Genomic DNA, 22045 nt, shown 5'->3' on the forward strand with positions numbered 1-22045 from the left:
GCTCCGGAAATTTCGACCACCTGGTGTTCTTTAACGTGCACTGACATCGCACAGTACACGGGCCTCTAGAATTTCTCCTCCAAAGAAATTCAACCGCCGCGGCCGGGATCGAACCCGCGTCTTTCGGGTCAGCAGCCGAGCACCATAACCACTGAGCCACCGCGGCGGCAGTTGTTGATGCTTAAGGGTGGATTCGCACAGCAAGTTGTAACATTCAGATACTAAAATGCATAGTTGTAACTCTTTATTGTACTAGTAGTATTAAGAACTGCCAGCTTCCATGCTTGAACTGAATTAACATACTCAACTGCTGACTTTCCATTTATATTTCTGTGGGCAGCACAAAAGACAGCAGCTCAGAAGAAACGTAAAAAAAATGGCTGAGGCTTAACTTGGTTAAGCCTGGAGAATACGAAGCATCATCGTGTCGCGTAATTTGGAGGCGCACAACCACAGCGACGGCGCGAGGTGGGCCCCCGTTTCTCCACTGTCGTGATGTTATCGTGTCACGTGGTGTGACGTTATGTATCACGTGATTTGGAGGCGCACAACCACAGCGACGGAGCGAGGTGGGCCCCCGCTTCTCCACTGCCGTGACGTCATCGTGTCACGTGGTGTGGCATAATCGTGTCACGTGATTTGGAGGCGCCCAACCACAGCGACGGCGCGTGGTGGGCCCCCGTTTCTCCACTGTCATGACGTCATCGTGTCACGTGGTGTGACGTCATGTATCACGTGATTTGAAGGCGCACAACCACAGCGATGGCGCGAGGTGGGCCCCCGTTTCTCCACTGTCGTGACGTCATCGTGTCACGTGATATGACGTCATGTATCACGTAATTTGAAGGCGCACAACCACAGCGACGGCGCGAGGTGGGCCCCCGTTTCTCTACTGTCGTGACGTCATCGTGTCACGTGGTGTGACGTCATGTATCACGTGATTTGGAGGCGCATAACCACGGTGAAGGGCTGAAGTGCTAGCTAAAGTAGTACGCTTCGCATAAAAATTAGGAGTGTGAAGACGAAGACGACCGTTCTGCCTAGCGGCGGCGCTGCCATACTGACGCCAGTGGGGTAGGCCTCGGCGCCGTACTCGCGCAACTCGCGCAAGTCGTGACCGACCACCACGCGCTGTGCTGGCTGTCCTCTCTGAAAGACCCATCCGGTCGCCTCGCGAGGTGGGCCCTTCGCCTCCAGGAATACGACATCCGCGTCGTGTATCGTACGGGCCGCAAACATCGACGCCGATGCTCTATCGCGCTGCCCACTCCCAGCCAATACTTCGAGCCTTTCAACCTTAGACGCCTCCTCACCGATGCTTCACATCAACGCCATGCCTTCGGCGCAGCGTGTCGACCCATGGATCTCTTCTCTTCTTGACTTCCTCACAAACCCTACGGCTGCTTCTCCGTCGCGTGCTCTTCGCCGCCATGCTTCCCATTTCTCAATTCGTGATAACCTCCTTTATCGCCGCAACTACAGCTCAGATGGCCGCAAGTGGTTGCTAGTTATTCCCCGTCACCTTCGCTCGGAAGTTTGCGCCCATTTTCACGCTTACCCGGAGTGTGGTCATGTCGGAGTGTTCAAGACCTACGCTCGCATCCGGCTACGATATTATTGGCGTGGCATGTACACCTTCATCCTCAAATACGTGCGCTCGTGCCTTACCTGTCAACGTCGCAAGCCGCCACCTCAACGTTCTGCTGGAGAATTGCAGCCGCTACCCTGCCCGCCACGCGCATATGACCGCGTCGGCATTGATTTATACGGCCCCCTTCCGTACACTTCGGCCGGCAACCGTTGGGCTACCGTCGCGGTTGACCATTTGACAAGGTATGCCGAAACCGCCGCCCTTCCAGCTGCCACAGCCTCCGAAGTTGCCTCGTTTATTTTTAACCGATTCATCCTTCGTCATGGCGCCCCTCGCGAATTGCTGAGCGACAGACGCCGCGCCTTCTTATCCGATGTTGTGAAGGCACTGCTCACCAAGTGCAATGTAATTCATCGCACCACCTCCGCATATCATCCGCAAACCAACGGTCTCACCGAGCGCTTTAACCGTACCCTCGGTGACATGTTATCTATGTACCTCTCTTCAAACCAGTCTAACTGGGATCTTGTGCTTCCGTATGTAACCTATGCGTACAATACCGCAACGCAGTCCACTACTGGCTTCTCTCCTTTCTTTCTTCTTTACGGCCGTCACCCTTCTGCTACCATCGACACCATTCTGCCGTACCAACCCGACGCTTCCTAGTATACGCCTCTATCTGAAGCCGCCCAGCACGCCGAAGACTGTCGCCGCATCGCCCGTGCTCTCACAACTGACAACCAGTGCAGAGAGAAATCCCGCCACGACCTCAATCAAACAACGCCACACTTCCCCAATGGCTCCCTTGTGTGGCTGTGGATGCCGACAAATACTCCGAGCCTGTCGTCAAAATTTCTCGCCAAATACCATGGCCCATACCGTGTCCTACACTCTAAGAACTGATACTCTCTATGATAGAGTATACCGGCTACTGTACTCTCTCTAGCAGCAGTTTACTCCGCCCAAACTGCCTCAGGAGTGAAACGACTCCTTCGGTAAAGAGTAAAACTGCGAGCGCACTCCCTCTAGGGCCTGAGGGAGTTGGAAGTTGTTTATTTTCTTAGCTTTTGTACTGCAGCGGAGCCATATATATAGTGACCTGTGACTCGCATCTCTTGCAAACTAGTGATAAGCAAAAACAACCAAACAAGAAAGTGCGCTGTGCTCCGCCCACAGAGCCAGACCTTGTACATAACCGATACGTGCAGTGTACACTTTGGAGATTATTGCGTTGCATTCATACAGCATATTTAATTTGATTTCAATGGATTTTACGTCCCAAAGCAACTGCACTGACATCGCGACATCCCAAAGCGAAGTGCACTAACATCGCGCAGTGCATGAGGCTTTGGAGTTTCGCATTCATCGAAATGCGACCGCCGCGGGGTTCTGTATAATAGTCTATACCGTTCAGCGAAGTCATGCACTTCCGTAGAATGCGTTTAAGAAGAGACTGTCATGGTAACTGTCGCAATTTATCCTAAACATTAGTTTATTGCTGTGTGAATATATTTTATGCCCTTCGGAACCGCCATTCACATTTTGCAACATCTATTTCAGCACAACAACCTCCAAGAAAAAGCGGTTCGCAGAAACGAGCGATGCTTCTGTTAAATTAGGAGGGTAGCTGTGTAGGCCAGTTGGTGAGACATGAAGACGCTAGACACCGCAGCGGACACGGGACAAGAAAGAAGACGACACAGGGCGGTACTTGCAACTAAAATTTTATTTGAAACTTCATGGCTTTATAAAGACAGAGGCACGTGTGATCTTACAATCAGGTAAAAAAGATGAATGAAAAGCAACAGATAGCAAAACCTAACTGACAACAATGCACAGGAAAGATATGCGCGTCACAATGTACAGAAATCAGACTTTAAAACGTTATGCAAAGCTCATCATGCGAGTCACAATCTACATAAATCATAAGTGTTAAAAACCGTCGACCGCATGTGGAAGCAGAAAAACCACAAGACAAAGGAAGAAAAAGAACGTTAAAAGGAAGCCACCCAACCTGTTACCTGTCAAAGCCATGAAGTTTCAAATAAAATTTTAGTTGCAAGTACCGCCCTGTGTCGTCTTCTTTCTTGTCCCGTGTCCGCTGCGGTGTCTAGCGCCTTCATGCTTCTGTTAAAGGAAAACACTTCTGTCAGATCCCGTAAACCTTCGCGGTCGACGGCGAAACATTAGTCTAAACACTTTATATGGCATTCCTACTACGGTATGAATGATCGACGAGTGCTCTAGGGAAGCTACACATCATTTTAATACGAATAATAGTGCATCAGGACACCAGTTAACTCGTTCGCGAAGGGCGAGTCAACGTACTGTGCACCATGAAATTGCTGTCGAGTAAAGATTTACCGTGGCGTTGTGGCGTTCAGATGTTGCCTTTACTGTTTCATCATTTACTGAGCTGTGCCAACTCTAACCAGCCAGCGATCTACCAATTTAGAGAACAGAACTCGCGACATATACGCACGAAACTGCCGCTGGACTCAAAATGTTAGCATATATAACTACTGAAAAGTATAACCACTCGTCCCAGGTATAGGCGAGAGGTAGCGCACTCGGCTCGCAATGCAGAGTTTCCCGGTTCGAATCCTCCCTCCGGCGTAGCTTTTTTTTTCCCAGCCATTTGTAATAAAGGAGTGTTTCTACTCCTGCAGAGGGAGTGCGCCTAGCAGGAGTGCGGCGACTCTGGATAAAGGAGTGAAATATGGGACAAGCGTATACTCCATCGAAAGGAGTTCCCCGCACTCCTTTTGTTCTTAGAGTGTAGCGCGTACATCTCCAGTTAACTACACAGCCGAACCTCTCGTGCCGTCTTCTGATCGCCGCTGCCGTGGACGCGAGACTGTTCATGTGCAGCGCCTCAAGCCATTCTACGACCCAGCCATCCTGCCCGCGCCCTAAGTCGCCAGGTTGGCTCCTCTTTTCCCCGGGGGCAATTGTGAAGACGAAGACGACCGTTCTGCCTAGGAGGAACGCGGCAGCGTATCGCGTCTGTCAGACGTGTGGCGCTTCGGCTCCATCATTTTTTGACAGGAGCCACGACTCAAGTCGTCGGACCTCATCAATTTTGCTCACTTTGGATTCGGCAAGCTGATCGGCATCCGTGGACACCAATTTCATTCAGGTGGGCCCAGTGTTTCAAATTTTAAAGCGGGTTTTCCTTCCCGCCTCCGGTGCCGACGATAAGCCTAAAGGCTGCGCCGGCGTTCGGCTGCGAGGGAGCTCCTGCTTTCTGCAAGATGACGGAAACGCCCGTTCAACGCGGTTATGACCCGGACGCCATGTCTTGGTCGACCGTTCCCGTTACTGCGGAACCCAAATCGGCACCCGCGGACCCGATCCGCAATGAATCTCTCCTCCGTCTACTTGAGCGTCGCTCCAGACGAGAGGCCAGAATAGCGGCGGACGCCTCGGCAACCGCCGAAAATGCTACCCGCCAAGCTCCCGCCTCGCAAGCGGCGAAGGACTCCGGCCGTAAGGGCCGCAACCCAGTTACCAAGTGGAGGCCCAAGCCTTTACCAAAGTTTCAAAAGGACGACTTTGTCATCGTGATCAAGCCCCGGAAATCGTTCGCCATCCGGGACGCCTTTCAACACGGCGAGCTCGGTGCCGCGTTCGGCGCTTTCCTCGGGGCGCCTCAGGCAGCCAAGTTGAGCCTCCTTTTAAGCAAGGAACAAAATTTGATCCTCGCCAGCACCCGGAACGCTCACGTCGCAGACCGTCTGCTAGGCGACTTTTCTATCAAATCGACCAAAGGAGATGTGCCTCTCGCCGGCCATCTCAAAGAACACGAAGCGGACGTCTGCTATGGGGTCATTACGGTGGCCAACGAAGAGACGTCTGAGTCTCTCCAACCTTGCGTGCAGTGGAGGAGCGGCACTTTACTCGATATCCGAAAATTCGGCTCCTCAAACAAGGCTCGGCTCACTTTTGCCGGCACGGTGAGGCCTCGATACGTACACTACAATTCTGAGATTGTCACAGTGCACCAATATTTGCGCACTATTCCGGCCTGCAGTTTGTGTGGAACTGTCGGCCATCGGGCGGACTCTTGTCCCAACCCAACACAAGACAAGTGTGGCCTGTGTGGACAGCAGGCACCCATAAAAGAGGGGGTGCGGGCCCCTCACCAGTGTATGCCAAAATGTGCGGTTTGTGGTGGTGGCCATGCCACGAACTCGCGGGACTGCAGTGCTAAATATCGGCATACCAAGCCAGCCGCCCCTAAGGGCGGGAAATCGAGCGTGACGGGCAGGCAGCCACATCACCCTGGTAGCGTCGGCAGCGACGCTTCAAAACGACAGACGCCTACCAGCGGGAAGGACGTCAAGGGCTGTCAAGTGCCACCCCCGCCCCCACACGGCGGCCAGGAGAAGCAAGCCCGCTCCCAAGACAAGAGTGGCGCGGCCGGTTCCTGGGCCAACGCTGTCAAAAATGGCAAACAGTTGAGCGGTTCAGGCAGGGTTGCCTCCTCCTCCCACCCCCTCTCCCCTCCCCCTCGCTCGGCGGCTGACGCTGAGCTCCACAACCTTGTAGCTTCTCTCCGGGCACAAAACGAGATGCTACTTGCCAAAATTGAAGCCTTAGAAGCTAAAACAACTCCCCCTCCCCCTAGTACCCCCGACACGGACGCTATGGAGAGCGAGACGGCGGTGGCGCCGGCTCTGGAACCTTCCCTTGCCGAACTCGAAGCCCGTCTTAATGCCAAATTTGACACCCTGTTGGAAACTGCGATGGAACGCCTCATCGCTAGAGTCATGGAGGCCATCCCCTCTATGATCGCTCAACACGTCGGGACTAACACCCGCCTTTCTCGAAGAACCGGTCCTCTTAAGGACGTATCTGGTCGGCCCTCCAGATTGTCCCGCCGAGTAAATGACCTTGACGATGACGAAGATAGCTGCCCCCTTCCAGTTGCTGAGCTTCAGCCCCTGGTATCTGGCTCGGGGGCAACCTCACTTCCACCTCTCACCTCTAAATCTGAGCATGGCGGGACACCACCGGTGTAGGCGCTCCCCTCTTTCCAAATCGGCTTCCCCCTTTCCGATTACTCAATGGAACTGTCGGGGGCTCCGGTCCCGTTCCAAGCGGGCCGACCTCCGACTTTTCCTTTCAACCTTTCAGCATTTGCCTGCCGTAGTTGCCCTCCAAGAGCCAGGGAAAGGCGCTGTACTAACAAATTATACGACGTTCCAGCAGGACCCCTCGTCGTGTCTATGCGTCCATAGAAATTATACAGCCAACCAGGTCGACTTAGACATTCAACTTCAATACTCCTATGTAATGGTGACCCTCCTCCCACTCCGCAAACAGGACCCACCGCTACACATACTCAATGTATACTGCAATCCGAAATTGCCGAATGTTATCATTTGCGGACCTCTTTAGCCGCGCACTGGGAGTTGCGGGTCGAGACCCCCTCCTGATTGTGGGCGATTTCAACGCTCCCGCTCGGATGTGGGGTTACTGCCGTGAAGCGAAGCGGAGACGCAAGTTGGCGGAGCTTGCGTCAACGCTGGGCCTCACTCTTCACACTGACCCAGTCCACCCAACTCGTATAGGCAACTCCGTGACTAGGGATACATGTCCGGACTTGACCTTCACCCGCAGCATTCAATATGCAGACTGGGTCAACACCGAGGAAACCCTCGGCAGCAACCACTGCCTCCTGAATACTACGATTAGGACCCTTCCTTTCGCGCGACCAACAACACAAGCCCGACTCCCAGATTGGACCAAGTTCAGGCAGAATTATAACAATGTCACACCCATACATGAGCAGGGCTACCAGTCTTGGTCACAACAATTGGTCTCTGGCCTTCGCTCCTCCGAAACTCCAATTCAGCTCTCAGAGGCGGTCTCGGATGTGGACAACCACCTGCTCCATCTCTGGGAGGCCCGGCATTGCCTCGTCCGTCGGTGGCGCCGGCAAAAGCACAACCGGAAACTTAAAGCCCGCATCGCCGAGCTCACTCAACGAGCGGCTGACTATGCGGCCCAACTCGCCGACTCCAACTGGGTGGCCCGATGCAATACGGCCGCGCGGCAAATGTCCAGCCGGAACACGTGGCGACTCTTTCGCGCCCTAATTGACCCAACGCAAACACGCACGGAAACTCAAAAACACCTCCAAAGAGCAATACACAGCTTTCAGGGCAACACAAATCAATTGGCGCACAAGCTTCGGGACCAGTACTTGTGCACCACCCAGGACTCCTGCGGGCCGGCGTACTCTTATGCAGGTTCTGAGAACGTTGAGCTGGATCAACCATTCCAGCTCCACGACCTGAAGGCGGCCCTGGCAAAAACGAAACGCGGCACCGCTCCGGGTCGGGACAAAATTACAGTCAAATTGTTAGCCAACCTTCCCGACCCAGCATACATGTCTTTATTGAATTACATTAACTCAATCTGGCTTGGGGAAGTGCCACTACCCATCGAGTGGAAGACCGCCCTGGTCACCTTCATTCCTAAAGCTGGCAAGGCCATCAACACGGACAACCTCCGCCCCATCTCTCTGACTTCCTGTGTGGGCAAACTCATGGAGACGATGGTACGTGACAGGTTGTCCGAGTTCATGGAATCCAAACACCTTTTCGCAGACACCATGTTCGGATTTCGCCCACACAGATCTGCACAAGATGTCCTGCTACAACTCAATCGGGCTGTCCTCGACCCCGTGGAATGCCCTCACAATGACAAGGTCGTACTCGCCTTGGATTTGAAGGGTGCAGTTGACAACGTTACCCACGAGATGATTCTCACCCACCTCTCTCAAACAAACTGCGGCAGAAATGCCTTTCAATACATTCGGCAATTTTTAACCGACAGACAATCTTACATTCGGATCCAGGATAAAGAACATGGCCCTTTTCATTTAGGAACCAGGGGTACACCCCAGGGCGCGGTGCTCTCTCCTCTCTTATTCAATTTGGCTATGATGCGCCTACCGGCCCAGCTGGATGCTGTCGCCGGTTTGCAGCATGCGCTGTATGCTGATGACATCACCCTGTGGGCCACGCACGGTTCCCTTGCAGACATTGAGGCTAACCTGCAGGAGGCGGCGACCATAGTGGACCGTTATGCTGGCCGCTGCGGCCTCCAATGCTCCACCCAAAAGTCTGAATTTGTGCACATACGCCCCTCACCAAAGTGCACAGCCAAAATTTCATTGTCTCTTGAGACAGGTCCAATCCCTGAAAATATCGAAGTCCGGGTACTGGGGCTCTTTATACATCAAGACAGACGGTCAGAAACAACATTGGCCAAACTCCGTCAGGTGGGGGACCAGGTGGGCCGCTTGGTCCGCCGGGTTTCTAACAAGCGCGGGGGGTTACGATGTAAGGACACCTTGCGGCTGGCGCATGCATTTGTAACCAGTCGAATTCTATATTCGACTCCCTACCTCCACCTGCGGAAGCAAGACGAGGATTCACTTGAAGTCATCCTCCGCAAAATTATTAAGCGGGCTCTAGGCCTCCCCGTGACCACCTCCAACAAGCGCCTCCTGGGCCTAGGCATGGTGAACACATTTCGGGAGCTCCGGGAAGCCCACTTGACTAACCAATACACACGTCTCTCGAAGACATCGTCGGGTCGCCGCCTCCTTGCCCGGCTACACATCCAACATACCACTCTCATGGAAGAGCGCGTACGTATTCCATCCCAGTGGAGATGCGCCCTCCACGTGCGCCCTCCTCCCGCGAACATGAACCGTGAGGACCATAATGGCCGGCGCCTGGCGCGGGCGGAAGCCCTGGCCCGCCACTATGGATCGAAACCCGGCGTATTCTACGTGGATGCCTCAGGCCCCCACCATGGGGGATGGTACACAGCCGCAGTCGTCCACCAATCCAAAACAGTGAACGGCCTTACTTTCCGAGCCCGTGACATATCACACGCGGAGGAGGTCGCCATTGCGATGGCTGCATCTGATTCCAATTCAAAAACAATTATTTCCGACTCGCGAGGGGCATGTCGGAACGTCGAGCAGGGCTGGGTACCGTATCTAGCCTACCGCATTCTTCAAAACAGCGTCTACACCGGTGACCCCGCGCACCGGCGTATCGTTTGGGCTCCCGCTCACATGGGCCTTGAGGGAAATGAGGCAGCTGACGCCGCCGCCCGCGCGCTCTCTCACCGGACATTCCCCTCCGACCCTGACGATCAGGAAATCGAATTTATTCCAGCTTACACCTTCAAAGACATCGTTTTACTCTATCAATCTGGCCATGGTCTTTATCCCCGCCCGTGTAAAGGTCTGTCAAAGGCGGAGGAGCGGCTTCTGCTCCGCCTGTATACTGATACTTTGCTGTGCCCGGCAGCTCTGAAACACTTCGACCCTTCTTTCTCGGGCAGCTGTCCGCACTGTGCGGAGAAGTCTTCGGACATCTACCACATGGTGTGGGCCTGCCCCTCCAACCCTGCTATCCCCCCTCACCCCAACCCAACCCGGGAGGACTGGGAGGCGACCCTGCTCGGCTGCTCTGACCTGCAGGCCCAACGGGCCTTGGTCGCGCGAGCCTGGGCGGCGGCCGATGCCACTGGGGTCCCGAACTAGGGACCTCCACCTAGTATTTGTAAGGGCTGGCCCCCTCTGGGTCAGCTCATGCATAACCTCCTGTATTATACCTGTACATAAATGTTTTCCACCACCACACCGGCGGCGCTGCCATCGTTGCGCGTGCTGTGTTCTCGCCTTCGCCGACCACGGACTGTTACCGCCCTGCTCCCGAGGTCCCAGTGCCTTTAACAAACCCCCATCCTACAGGAGGAACTTTAGCGGCTAAAGTGGTGAAAGGCGAAAGCCTGAGTGCTGCATTCTGCCACGCGGTTGTTCACTCCAGATTCTTTTGGTGCGTTAATTAACTGTAAAATAATGCCGCTTAACCTTTGCCTTTAGGAGAGGGACGTGACAGCGTGTTGTAGCGCTGCCAGGGAGTCCATGGAACGCCACCACCCGTTTGGCGCGATGCCCTGCCCTTTGAACTCGACGCTTTTTGAGGAAAGGAAATGGAGCTGTATTTCTCTGTCATCTCGGTGGACACCTGAATCGCACCGTACAGGAATGGAGGAAGTGGAGTCAAAGAAGAAAGAGAAAGAGGGGCCGTAATGAAGAAAATGAAAATTGTATTGGAGGAAAGGAAATTACGCAGTAACTGTGTCGCAGACGTCGGTGGACACCAGTCGAACATTGTATTTGAGGAAAAGAAATTTCGCAGTAAGTCACATATTTCGGTGGAGAGACGCCAAAATTCGCGCGCAGTGACATGACAATCTCGACCAATCTGAAACGCTGATAAATTTGCTCACACGTCTTGGTCACGACAGTAGGAGCCATTAAAGGCTTTCGCCTTAAAATTCAGGGGGCACTTTGTTGACCTAAAGTGCGGTGGGGCGAAAGATTTAAGCACAGTGCTGTTGCCTGTGTCACTACTGTGGGGTTAAGATGTGGTTAAGCGACAGCGTCTTGCAACACTGCCAGGGAGCTCGCAGAATACCATCGCTTATTCGGCTCTACGCCTTGCTCGACGGTAAATTGGTTTTTAAAGAACGGAAATGTAACCCCCTCTCGCATATCTCAGTGGACACTTAAACCTCGCCGCAAGGGAAGGGAGGAAGATGGGAGTGAAGGAAGACGCCGTATTAGCTACACGCTCCTATGTTCATTCCAAACCATCGAGCTGGCATGGCGGAGGAGTTAGCGTGCTCATCTCGCACTCCGGAGACCCTGGTTCAATTTCCCAACTCGACCAATTTTCTACTCGGTTTTGAAGCGAAAAGCTTCACTAGGCTTGTCAAACTCGAGTCTGCCGTATGCTCCGTGATCAGAATTAATTCCAGCTGCACATGCGCAGAATCGAGGGACCTCACAGGAGAGGTGCAAAAAACTAACAAACAAGCACAGACAGTGTGCCAGGAAACTAATATCTCGGTGGACACCCGAACCGCGCCGTAAGGGAATGAAAATGATAAGAAAATTGGTTTATGGGAAGAAAGGAAAGGACTCCTGACTATCATATCTCGGTCCATACCCGAACCGCGCCGCAAGGGCATTTAGGAAAATGAAATGAAATGAAAATTGGTTTTAAAGAAAGCAAACGTCTGTCTCTCATATCTTGGTGTACACCCGAAAGGTAAGGCACACCACAGTACATGTCTCTAAAGGAACATTCTAAGACAGCACTATATTAAGGTGAAAGTTTTTAATGCCTCATACTGTCCTGAGCAAGACATGTTGGCAAATGTGTCCGCGTTTCGGATGCATGCCTTATAAGGGCATATGCCAATCAATTGCCAATAGAAAATAAATCGGGTGCAATCGAGACATCGGAACATGATATAAAAGGATTTCATGATTATATCATTGTACTTAATGACAATGACTAATTGGTAATTAGTAGTAGTTAAGAAGTGGCATGTGGGGCTGTGCATTGCGCTCTACCTTAACTAACACTAATAGTGGACGAGTTAAGGTCACGTTAACTATCCTTAAGCATACTAGCCTCACGAAATGAGCATCATTATCCATCAATATTGTTTAGACGTTTCTAGACGTTTCGTAGACATTGTGTCGAGCATTCTGGAGAGAGCCATCACTTGACAGGTGAGTAGCAGGACATAATGCATGACATTAGAAGAATGGTAAAGACCAGTTAGCGCAATTAACCTTTCTAGTCAAACCACAAATAAAAATCTCTGCCTCTCCCGTAACCGAGAGTAGAGTAAGCATGAAATGTTTACGGGCATAACACACGCACGCGGACACGGCGATACGGAGGCCTGACAATAATGTATATGCAGCGCATTCAAAGCTGTCTAAGTGCTAGAGGCGAAAGTGTTTTCCTCACCACTTTGCCTATGCGACACTGGTGAATGCGACCACTGGATTACGTCACACATAATTGATGACGAATGAATGACAAATTACTAACTAGTGACTAATTACTGATTAATTAATTAATAATAATTAACTGGTAATTAATTACGTTTAAGCTTCGCTTTTAGGAGTGGAACGCGACAGCGTGTTGTAGCGCTCCCAGGCCGTCCACGGGAACGCCACCACCCGTTCGCCGCGATGCCGTCCCCTTTGAACGCTACGCTTTTTGAGAAAAGGAAATTACGCAGTAATTCCCTGCGATATTGGTGGACACCCGAACCGCACCGTACCGGAAGGGTGGAACGCCACCACCAGTTCGCCGCGATGCCTTGCCCTTTGAACGCTGCGCTTTTGAAGGAAAGGAAATTACGCAGTAATTTCCTGTGACATCGGTGGACACCCGAACCGCACCGTACCGGAAGGGTGGAACGCCCCCACCCGTTCGCCGCGATGCTTCCCCTTTGAACGCGACGCTTTTTGAGGAAAGAAAACGAAGTAATTCCCAGTGATATCGGTGGACACCCGAACCGCACCGTACCGTACCGGAACGGTGGAACGCCACCACGCGTTCGGCGCGAAGCTTTCCCCTTTAAACGTGACGGATTTTGAGGAAAGTAAATTACGCAGTAATTCTGTCATATCGGTGGACACCCGTACCGCACGGTACAGGAAGGGTGGAACTTTATCATCCGTTCGGCGCGATGCCTTGGCCTTTGAACGCAAGGCTTTTGGAGGAAAGGAAATTGCGCGGTAATTCTCTGTCATCTCGGTGGACACCCGAACCGCACGGTACAGGAAGGGAGGAACGACACCACCCGTTCGGCGCGAAGCTACCGGCGCTTGTTTGCCGGTCCTGTAGGAGGGCTTAGAGTGTCTTGTTAAATCTCGTACGTTGCCCGAATGCTCTCGTTTCGGTTCCCGGATGAGCGGAATTCAGTGCCCGGATGTTGGCTCTCGTTCTCGGCGTGACGTCACCACACTTCGGACAACGGGAGCTAAATGCATTCCATGCTTAAAATTCAGGGGGGCATTGTTGACCTAAAGTGCGGTGAGGCGGAAGCCCTACGCGCGGTGTTGCTGTTTGTGTCACTGACGTGTTGTTAAGGTGTTAAGCTTCGCCTCTAAGAGTGAAACGCGACAGCGTCTTGGAACGCTGTCAGGGAGTCCACAGAACGCCATCGCCCGTTCGGTTCTACGCCTTGTTCGTCGGTAAACTGGTTTTTGAGGAAAGGAAATGTGCTCCCATATCTCGGTGGGCATCTGAACCTCGCCGCAGCGGGAAGGGGGAAGATGGGAGTGAACGAAGACACCATATTCACTAGATGCGCCTTCATTCAAACCATCGAGCTGTCAAAGCCAGGCAATAAAGAAGAAAAAAAAAAGAGCTGGCATGTGGGAGTGGCTAGCATGTTCGTCCAGCACTCTGGAGACCGGGGTTCGATTCCAGAGCTCCACCAATTTCCTATTCCTTTTATTTATCTGGCCTGGCTAGAACGGTTAATTAGGCTAATTGGTTAATTAAGCAAAGAACTAAACTCATTCCCACTTAATTCGAGCATCACTAAACATATCCTTTTAATTGGTTGCATGGTTACTAGCCAAAGTACAATTGGCCCCGTTCGAAATTCGCGCACAGTGACGTCACAACCATTCCTACCAATTGAAACGCGTGACATTTCTGTCGACAACTCCTGCTTACAACGATGAGGCATTAAAGGCTTCCGCCTTAAAACCGAGCAGGAAATTGGTCCAGTTTGGGAATCGAACCAGGGTCTCCGCAGTGCGAGATGAGCAAGCTAAACACTCCGCCATGCCAGCTCGATGTTTTGGAATGAACAAAGACGTGTCTGGCTAATACGGCGCCTTCGTCCACTCCCATCATCCCTTCCCTTACAGGAAGGTTCAGGTCTCCACCGAGGTATGCGAGAGATGCATTTCTCTTCCTCAAAAACTAATTTACCGACGAGCAAGGCGTAGAGGCGAATGGGCGATGACGTTCTGTGGACTCCATGGTAGTGTTGCAAGACGCTGTCGCGTTCCGCTAAGAGGCGAAGCTTATCTTAACCACACATCAGTGACACAAGCAGCAACACTGCGCTTAAGGCTTTTCCCTCACCGCACTTTAGGTCAACAAAGTGGCCCCCCCTGAATTTTTCACTACACGCGTGGCTGCTCCTCCGCCTCGCATAATACTCGCACTTTCAAGCCTTCGCGTGACCCAGCCGCAGTTACGTTTGACCTTTAGCTCAGTGAATATGGGCGACCAACTCTCTCCTTCAGATAGCCCGGCTGAAGTTACGCCGCGCCGCGCACCTGTGGCAAGCCCCCGCTATGGTGTCATACCAGCTGTACATTATGGGCGACCGACTCGCACAGGATGTCCTGCTCCAACTCGACCGCGAAATCTTGAACCCTATTACACACCCCCACAACGATAAAATTGTCCTTGCGCTCGACCTGAAAGGAGCGTTCGATAACGTAACTCACGAGGTCATACTCACACATTTGAGTCAAACTCACTGCGGCACCAATACCTTCAATTACGTTAAACAATTTCTCACGGACAGACTGTCCTACATCAGAATACAGGACGAAGAGCACGGACCTTTCTTGCTCGGAACGAGGGGGACTCCACAAGGCGCGGTGCTGTCCCCTCTGCTATTCAACATTGCCATGATGCGCCTACCCGCCCTGCTTGGTGCGGTCGAAGGGGTCCAGCACGCGCTATACGCCGACGACATCACCATCTGGGCTACGCAAGGACGCCTGGGGGATATGGAGACTAGCCTGCAAACGGCCGCCAGCATAGTGGATCGCTATGCTCGAGACTGTGGTCTGCAATGCTCCCCGCAGAAATCGGAATTCGTGCATTTACGTCCCTCGCGCACATGCTCGACCCAAATCAATCTCTCGTTGCAAAGCGGTCCCATTCGCGAATCCAAGGAAATCAGAGTCCTTGGACTCTTCATGCACAACCAGCGACGCTGCGACACAACACTCGCCAAGCTCCGGCAGGTGGGGGACCAGGTGGGCCGCATGGTCCGCCGGGTTTCCAACAAGCGCGGTGGGTTACGATGCAAAGACGCCTTGCGGCTGGCGAACGCATTCGTGACCAGTCGAATCTTGCATTCGACTCCCTACCTCCACCTGCGGAAACAGGAGGAGGATTCCCTCGAGGTCATCCTCCGCAAAATCATGAAACGAGCGCTGGACCTCCCAGTTTCTACCTCTACCAGCCGCCTTATGGCACTGGGGATGGTGAACACTTTTAGGGAGCTTCGGGAGGCCCACCTCAACAACCAATACACTCGTCTCACAAAGACAGGGTCGGGTCGCCGCCTTTTAGCCCGACTACACATCCAGCACACTCAATTCACAGAGGAGAGATGCCGCCTTCCCGTACACTGGAGACGCGCCCTCCACGTGCGGCCTCTCCCCACCAATATGTCCAAAGAGGATCATAATGGCAGGCGCCTGGCGCGGGCGGAAGCCTTGGACCGCCATTTTCGGAGCAAACCAGGAGTCTTCTACGTGGACGCGTCCGGCCCGGACTCTAGGGGATGGTACACGGCCGCGGTCGTCCACGAGGGTAAAACAGTAGACGCCCTTACTTTCAAGGCCCAGTCAGCAATTCACGCAGAAGAGGTTGCCATCGCTTTGGCAGCCTCTGACACCTCCTCCAAATACATAATCACCGACTCACGAGGGGCTTGTCGAAACGTCACGCAAGGGTGGGTTACTCCCCTAGCTTATCGTATTTACCAAAATTGTAGCCGAGACTCGGATCCCGCGCACCGATCTATCGTTTGGGCTCCAGGTCACCAAGGCGTCCACGGAAATGAGGCAGCCGACGCCGCCGCCCGCGCGCTCTCTCTCCGGGCATTTCCCACGGGACCCGACGCCGACCAGGACTTCCATTTCAATCCAATTTACACTTTTAAGGAAATATGCGATTATTACAAATCCACGCACCAAACTCTTCCCACCCCATGCAAAGGGCTGGGGAAGGACAACGCGGGGGGGGGACTCCTGCGCCTGCTCACCAACACGATGTTGTGCCCGGCAGTTCTAAAGCATTTCGATCCTAAATTCGACGGGCGGTGCTCACACTGTGGGGAGGTGTCTGACACCTACCACATGGTGTGGGCCTGCCAGCAGAACCCATCCCTACCCCCTATCCCGAACCCCACCCGAGAGGACTGGGAGGCGACCCTGTCCGGTTGCTGCACCCTCGAGGCCCAAAGGGCCTTAACGCAGCGCGCCCGGGCTGCGGCAAACGCCAATGGTGTGCCTGACTAGGCATCCCACCTAGTGGTTGTAAGGGCGTGACCCTTCAGGTCACGACCCCCAACACCTCTCTCTATGATTAATAAATGTTTTCACCACCCACCACTCGCTACTTCAGAGAGCCCGACTACAGTTACGGTCTGTGTTTGCCGCACTGCACACCTGTGGCGCTACTGCCGCTGTGACGTCATACCAGCTGTAGTACATGTTTTCTTTCTCTCAGTCACAACAACATCAAAAAATCGGCAGAGGCTTAGCTTGGTGAAGTCCGGTAAGTTGCAAAAGCAATAGCCCTGGCTGCACCTGGTTTGGCTTGTGGTGTGTCTTGGTGGTGCTCTTAGTAAAGCTTACGTTTCTGAAAGTTTTGCCCAAGATGTTGACCGCATTCGTCCGGCTGCATCGTATGCACGTCGTTTAGCTAAACGTTCTTCCCGTTCTTCATCCGTTTCTTGAGCACGTTTCCTAGTTGCGGCAAATCGTTGAAGCTTCGCCTTGTACGTGTCGGTCGACATGGCCTGGTTGAAACACCGATGCAGTACGTGCTCTTCCCTTAAAGCACATGAGACAGAGCACGAGAGAAGCGGCGTGGATCCGGTGGGACAACTGTGACGTTGGTGTGACTTGTGACAGAGAAGGATGAAAAGGAAGTTGCATGGGCCTGCCTACTGGCTCCAGCCGAGCCACCACCGCTGCCACGTGCAGATAGAGGAGAGTTAAAAGATTAGAAGAAAGAGAAAAAGAAAAGAAAATACGCGCGTCGCAGCAACAACTGCGTCCGCCGGAGCGGACGCTGCTCAAGAAAACAGATGAGCGGCCGAAGCAGCGCTCGACGAAGCGAAAACATACAGCAATCCTGTTCCAGCTCCACGACCTCCGGGCGGCCTTGAGCAAAATGAAGCGGGGCACTGCACCCGGGCGCGACAAGGGGCGCGACAGGGCGCGACAAGGGCGCGACAAGGTCAAATGCTTTTAGCTCCCATTGTCGGCAGTGTGGTGACGTCACGCCGAGACCGACAGCCAACATCCGGGCACTGAATTCCACTCATACGGGCACTGAAACGAGAGTATTTGGCACCGAGATTTAACGAGACTCTCTAAGCCCTCCTACAGGACCGGCATAAAGGCGCTCGTAGCTTCACGCCGAGCGGTTGGTGGCGTTCCTTCCTTCTTGTACAGTGCGGTTCGGGTGTCCACCGAGCTGACAGGGAATTACTGCGCCTTTCGCTTTCCTCAAAAAACGTTGCGTTCAAAGGGCAAGGCATCGCGCCGAACGGGTGGTGGCGTTCCTCCCTTCCTTTACGGTACGGTTCGGGTGTCCACAGAGATGACAGAATTACTGCGCCATTTCCTTTGGTCAAAAAGTTTTGTGTTCAAAGGGCAAGGCATCGCGCCGAACGGGTGGTGGGGTTCCTCCCCTCCTGTACGGTGCGGTTCGGTTGTCCACCGAGATGACAATTACTGCGCAATTTCCTTTACTCAAAATGCGTCGCGTTCAAAGGGCAAGGCATCGCGCCGAACGGGTGGCGCTGTTCCGTGGACTGACTGGCCGCGCTACAACACGCTATCGCGTTCCACTCCTAAAGGCGCAGCTTAAGCGTCGTCAATCAGCAGTTGCCGCGGTGGCTCAGTGGTTATGGTGCTCGGCTGCTGACCCGAAAGACGCGGGTTCGATCCCGGCCGCGGCGGTTGAATTTCTTTGGAGGAGAAATTCTAAAGGCCCGTGTACTGTGCGATGTCAGTGCACGTTAAAGAACCCCAAGTGGTCGAAATTACCGGAGCCCGCCACTACGGAGTCTCTCATAGCCTTAGTCGCTTTGGGACGTTAAACCCAATAAACCAAACTTAAACCAAACCAGTTAATTAACATTTAGTCATTAATCAGTAATTAGTCACTAATTAGTAATTTGTCATTACTTCGCCATCAATTTTGTGTGACGTAATTCAGTGGCGACGTCACCAGTGTCACATAGGCAAAGTGGTGCTGAAATCGCTTTCGCCTCTACGCACTTCAGACAGTTTCGAATGCGCTGCATACATATTCTTGTCAGGCCTGCGTCTCGTCGTGTCCGCGTACGCTTCGTGTTTGCCCGTAAACATTTCATGCTTACTCTACTCTCGGTTACGGGAGAGGCAGAGATATTTTAAGGCGAAAGCCTTTAATGCCTCATACTGTCGTTAGCAGACGCGTCGGCAGGAGTGTCGACAGACGCGTCGCCAGCCGTGTCGACAGACGCGTCGGCAGGAGTGTCGACAGACGTGTCGGCAGATTCGTCCGCCTTTCGGCGTCACTGCTTAAAAGGCTCAAGGTTCCAGCATGAATAAAGGCGCATCTAGTGAATGCATGGGCTACATAAATAAAATAAAATGAGTAAAGTCAAGAAAAAGAAAATAAAGAATAAAAATAAGGAAATAAACAAAATGAAAAAATAAAATAAAAATATGGTGAAAGTAAAAAAACAAAAAAAATTAAGAAAAGGATAAAATAAATATACAAGAAAATATGAAACACAAAAAGCAAATAAAAACAAACAGTGGCCAGGAAACGCTTTCGCCTTGCAGCACTGTAGAGAGCTAAAGGGCCCCCTGAATTTTTTTTTTCCGGTTTCTGAGAGTTTAAAGTCATAAAGCGATTCAGGCTGTGAGGGACGCCGGAGTGAAGGGGTGCGGAAATTTTCGACCGCCTGGGGTTCTTTAATGTGCACTGACATCGCACAGTAGTGTTAAGTTACAGGTACAGTGCACAGTCCCACATGCCACTTCTTAAATACCACTAATTACCAACTAGTCATTTAGTCATTAAGTACAATTATATGAAAAATAAAATCCCATCATATCATGTTACAATGTATTTCGATTGCTCCCAATTAAGTATCGATTTGCTAGTGATTGGCATATGCCCATATAAGGCGTAAATCCGAAACGCGGACACGTTTGCTAAGACGTCTTGGTCACGACAGTGTGAGGCATTAAAGGCTTTCACCTTGAAAACCGGCAACTTGCACAGGGATGGCTGAAGACAGCTGTGAAGAAACTGATGAGCGCAGCAACTAAATGATCTTCATGAACTTTTATCATTTTTTTGAAGGAGCTTGACCAACAATAACATTCTCAGAATGTACTCAAAACATCAGCTATTGCGATTCAGCGGCTCCTCTGAGAACGGACATGAGGAGTTATTCAGTATATTTTGAGGACCGTCTGAAGACCCATCTTAAAATAAATAATGTTCTCAGAAAAATATCCTCACTATGTTCTCAGAATATTTCAGTGTTTTCTGAGTATGCGCGCACTGTGGACATGCGACAGTGGTTAAGCCTGACGTGGGCGCAATCATTGGAGGTGCGATAGAGCTGTCACATCGGTGCACGAGGTAGGAAAAAAGTGTTTCTTTTTTTTTTCAAGTTCTGCTAAGTATCCACACCACGTAGACGCCTTATGGAGCTTAAAGAGACGGTTTGCAAGCGTCGGCGGTCCGACCGACGTCGGCAAGGGAGCAAACTCCATATGGAATACAACAAAGTGTCATCGGCTGAAACGCCGTAATTGCAGCTGGAACATTTTGGTGATTCCTTTAAAAGCCGCATTAAAAACCTGCGCGCAAGGATGGGCTGCCACAGTTAACTAAAGCACGCCGGGTGCGACTGCTATAAAAATGAAAGACATTCCTCGAAGACTGCTGAAACCTTGAACAGCTTCGCGACGGTAATTTCGAGAAAAAACAGAGCGCGCGGAGGTCCGTTTCGACTTTCATTTCGACTCAGCACAGCGAGAGATCTCCGAGGACATATCGATCCCGGCGAGGGCAATCAAAAAAGCATGGCGAAAACAGGTAGAAATCGGGAAATTTACAAAAATTTAACGAAAACATATACCTTGATATGGCCCAATAGGTACACAGCAGTCCATACAGGATGAAAAAAAGAGCATCCAGTACCAAGATAGCTGGGCACCCGGCTAGGCCTAAATGGCCCAACCAAAGAATTCGATTGGTTAGGCTAAGCGAGCTGACTGGTCTAATTTCGCCAGCGCGAAATACCCTGCACAATATCCAGTACAGCTAACGGGTTCGAGGATGGCATTCGAATTCGGGAGGAGCTGCATGCGCACAGTTTTGGTTACTCAGGTACCCGGGCACCGAACCCGCCTGTTTCTGACAATGACCGCCAGCAGGCTAGCGGCTGAAAAATGAGATCATATTACGTCAGCCTTTAAAGCTAAGTGTACCGAAGAGAGGGGCACAAAGAGGCGGAACTAGTACATAGCTTCCGCATTCGCCGCAAAGGCGCGTGCGTGCAAGGGCATCCCGAAGGCTACCTGCCACGTAAAAAGCCAGCATTACACTCCTAAATCGCGACTACGCGTGAAGGGAACCTTAGTGCCCTCAAAAGGAGGCAGGCGGCACAAAATGCCCAGGTGGAAGCGGCGCTTACCCATCTCAGGGGAGGGCTAGGGCGTCGGCGAGGGCTGCTGCTCTTGGGGACCGAGGCGGGCGTTCCAGGAACGAACGGCACTGCGAGCCGCACGAGGAACGAGCCAGGACTGAGCTGCTCTGCGCCGCTCGTGCCTCTCGTGAAGCAGCTTCAGCGCCACCTCGACCAGCGCCGCACTGACGAAGAAAAAGCAGCTTTGAGCGTGTCGTCACGCAGCGCATTTTCGAAGACGAAGTAGAAAAACTTTCGGAGGTGTTTCAGCAGAGTGGTTGCGGGACACTGGTAATGGTGTTCGAGAACCTCCTATAGGGGTGCCATTGAGGACATCCTAGCGGTCGCTTTCGAACGTACGCACAGGTGGTGGGGAAAAAGATTTATCTTGCTTTAAATTTTTACAGAGAGGTGATTAGGGTAGGCCCTATTGGCCCTTTACCCTAAAAATATTAGGAGAAGCCCACATTCCGGGGCCCCACTGGCAAGCAACGCCGCCCGCGTCCGGTGAATCAAGCCCTTTTGGGTCTTAAGCTCCTGACAGCCGAGCAGGGCCGCCTCCCACTCCTCTCTGGTGGGGTTGGGGTTCGCACGGGAGCGCAGTGTCCGACGGTCATTCATTTCCTACGTTACCGGTTGAAGTTGCCGGATGGGCGTGCTTCAATGGAGGCGAAACGCAAAAGGTGCCGCGTGCTGTGCGGAATGAGTGCACGATAAAGATCCACAGGTGTTCTAGATCATTCTTGTGTTTGCTAAGAAGATAATGGCACGCGCCCACTGCGGGGGATTGGCTAGGACACGGGCGGCGACTGACAGGTTCTCAAAACATTAAGAATTAAAATAAAAGGAAAC

The 22045-nt window shown here is 52.4% G+C and overlaps 1 protein-coding gene across 5 annotated transcripts in view; it reads right to left on the bottom strand.

The window, feature by feature from the left end:
• The window catches only part of LOC149333670 (uncharacterized), a 101266-nt gene extending 79916 nt beyond the window's left edge, over positions 1-21350 (bottom strand). For 3 of the 5 annotated variants that reach the window (XM_089558745.1, XM_089558746.1, XM_089558744.1), the window contains exon 1: positions 21203-21331. Coding sequence is in view for 2 of the 5 variants with exons in the window: in XM_089558742.1 (XP_089414868.1) it covers positions 21203-21206 (4 nt within the window). In the remaining 3 variants the exon portion in view is untranslated. Of the gene's footprint in view, positions 1-21202 lie in introns of all 5 variants that reach the window. The other 2 variants (XM_089558742.1, XM_089558743.1) reach the window with 2 other exon arrangements.
• Positions 21351-22045: the final 695 nt, after the last annotated feature.

The sequence above is a fragment of the Amblyomma mixtum genome, chromosome 8 (genome assembly GCF_055824585.1).
Source record: "Amblyomma mixtum isolate Tamu chromosome 8, ASM5582458v1, whole genome shotgun sequence".
NCBI classification, from domain to species: domain Eukaryota; kingdom Metazoa; phylum Arthropoda; class Arachnida; order Ixodida; family Ixodidae; genus Amblyomma; species Amblyomma mixtum.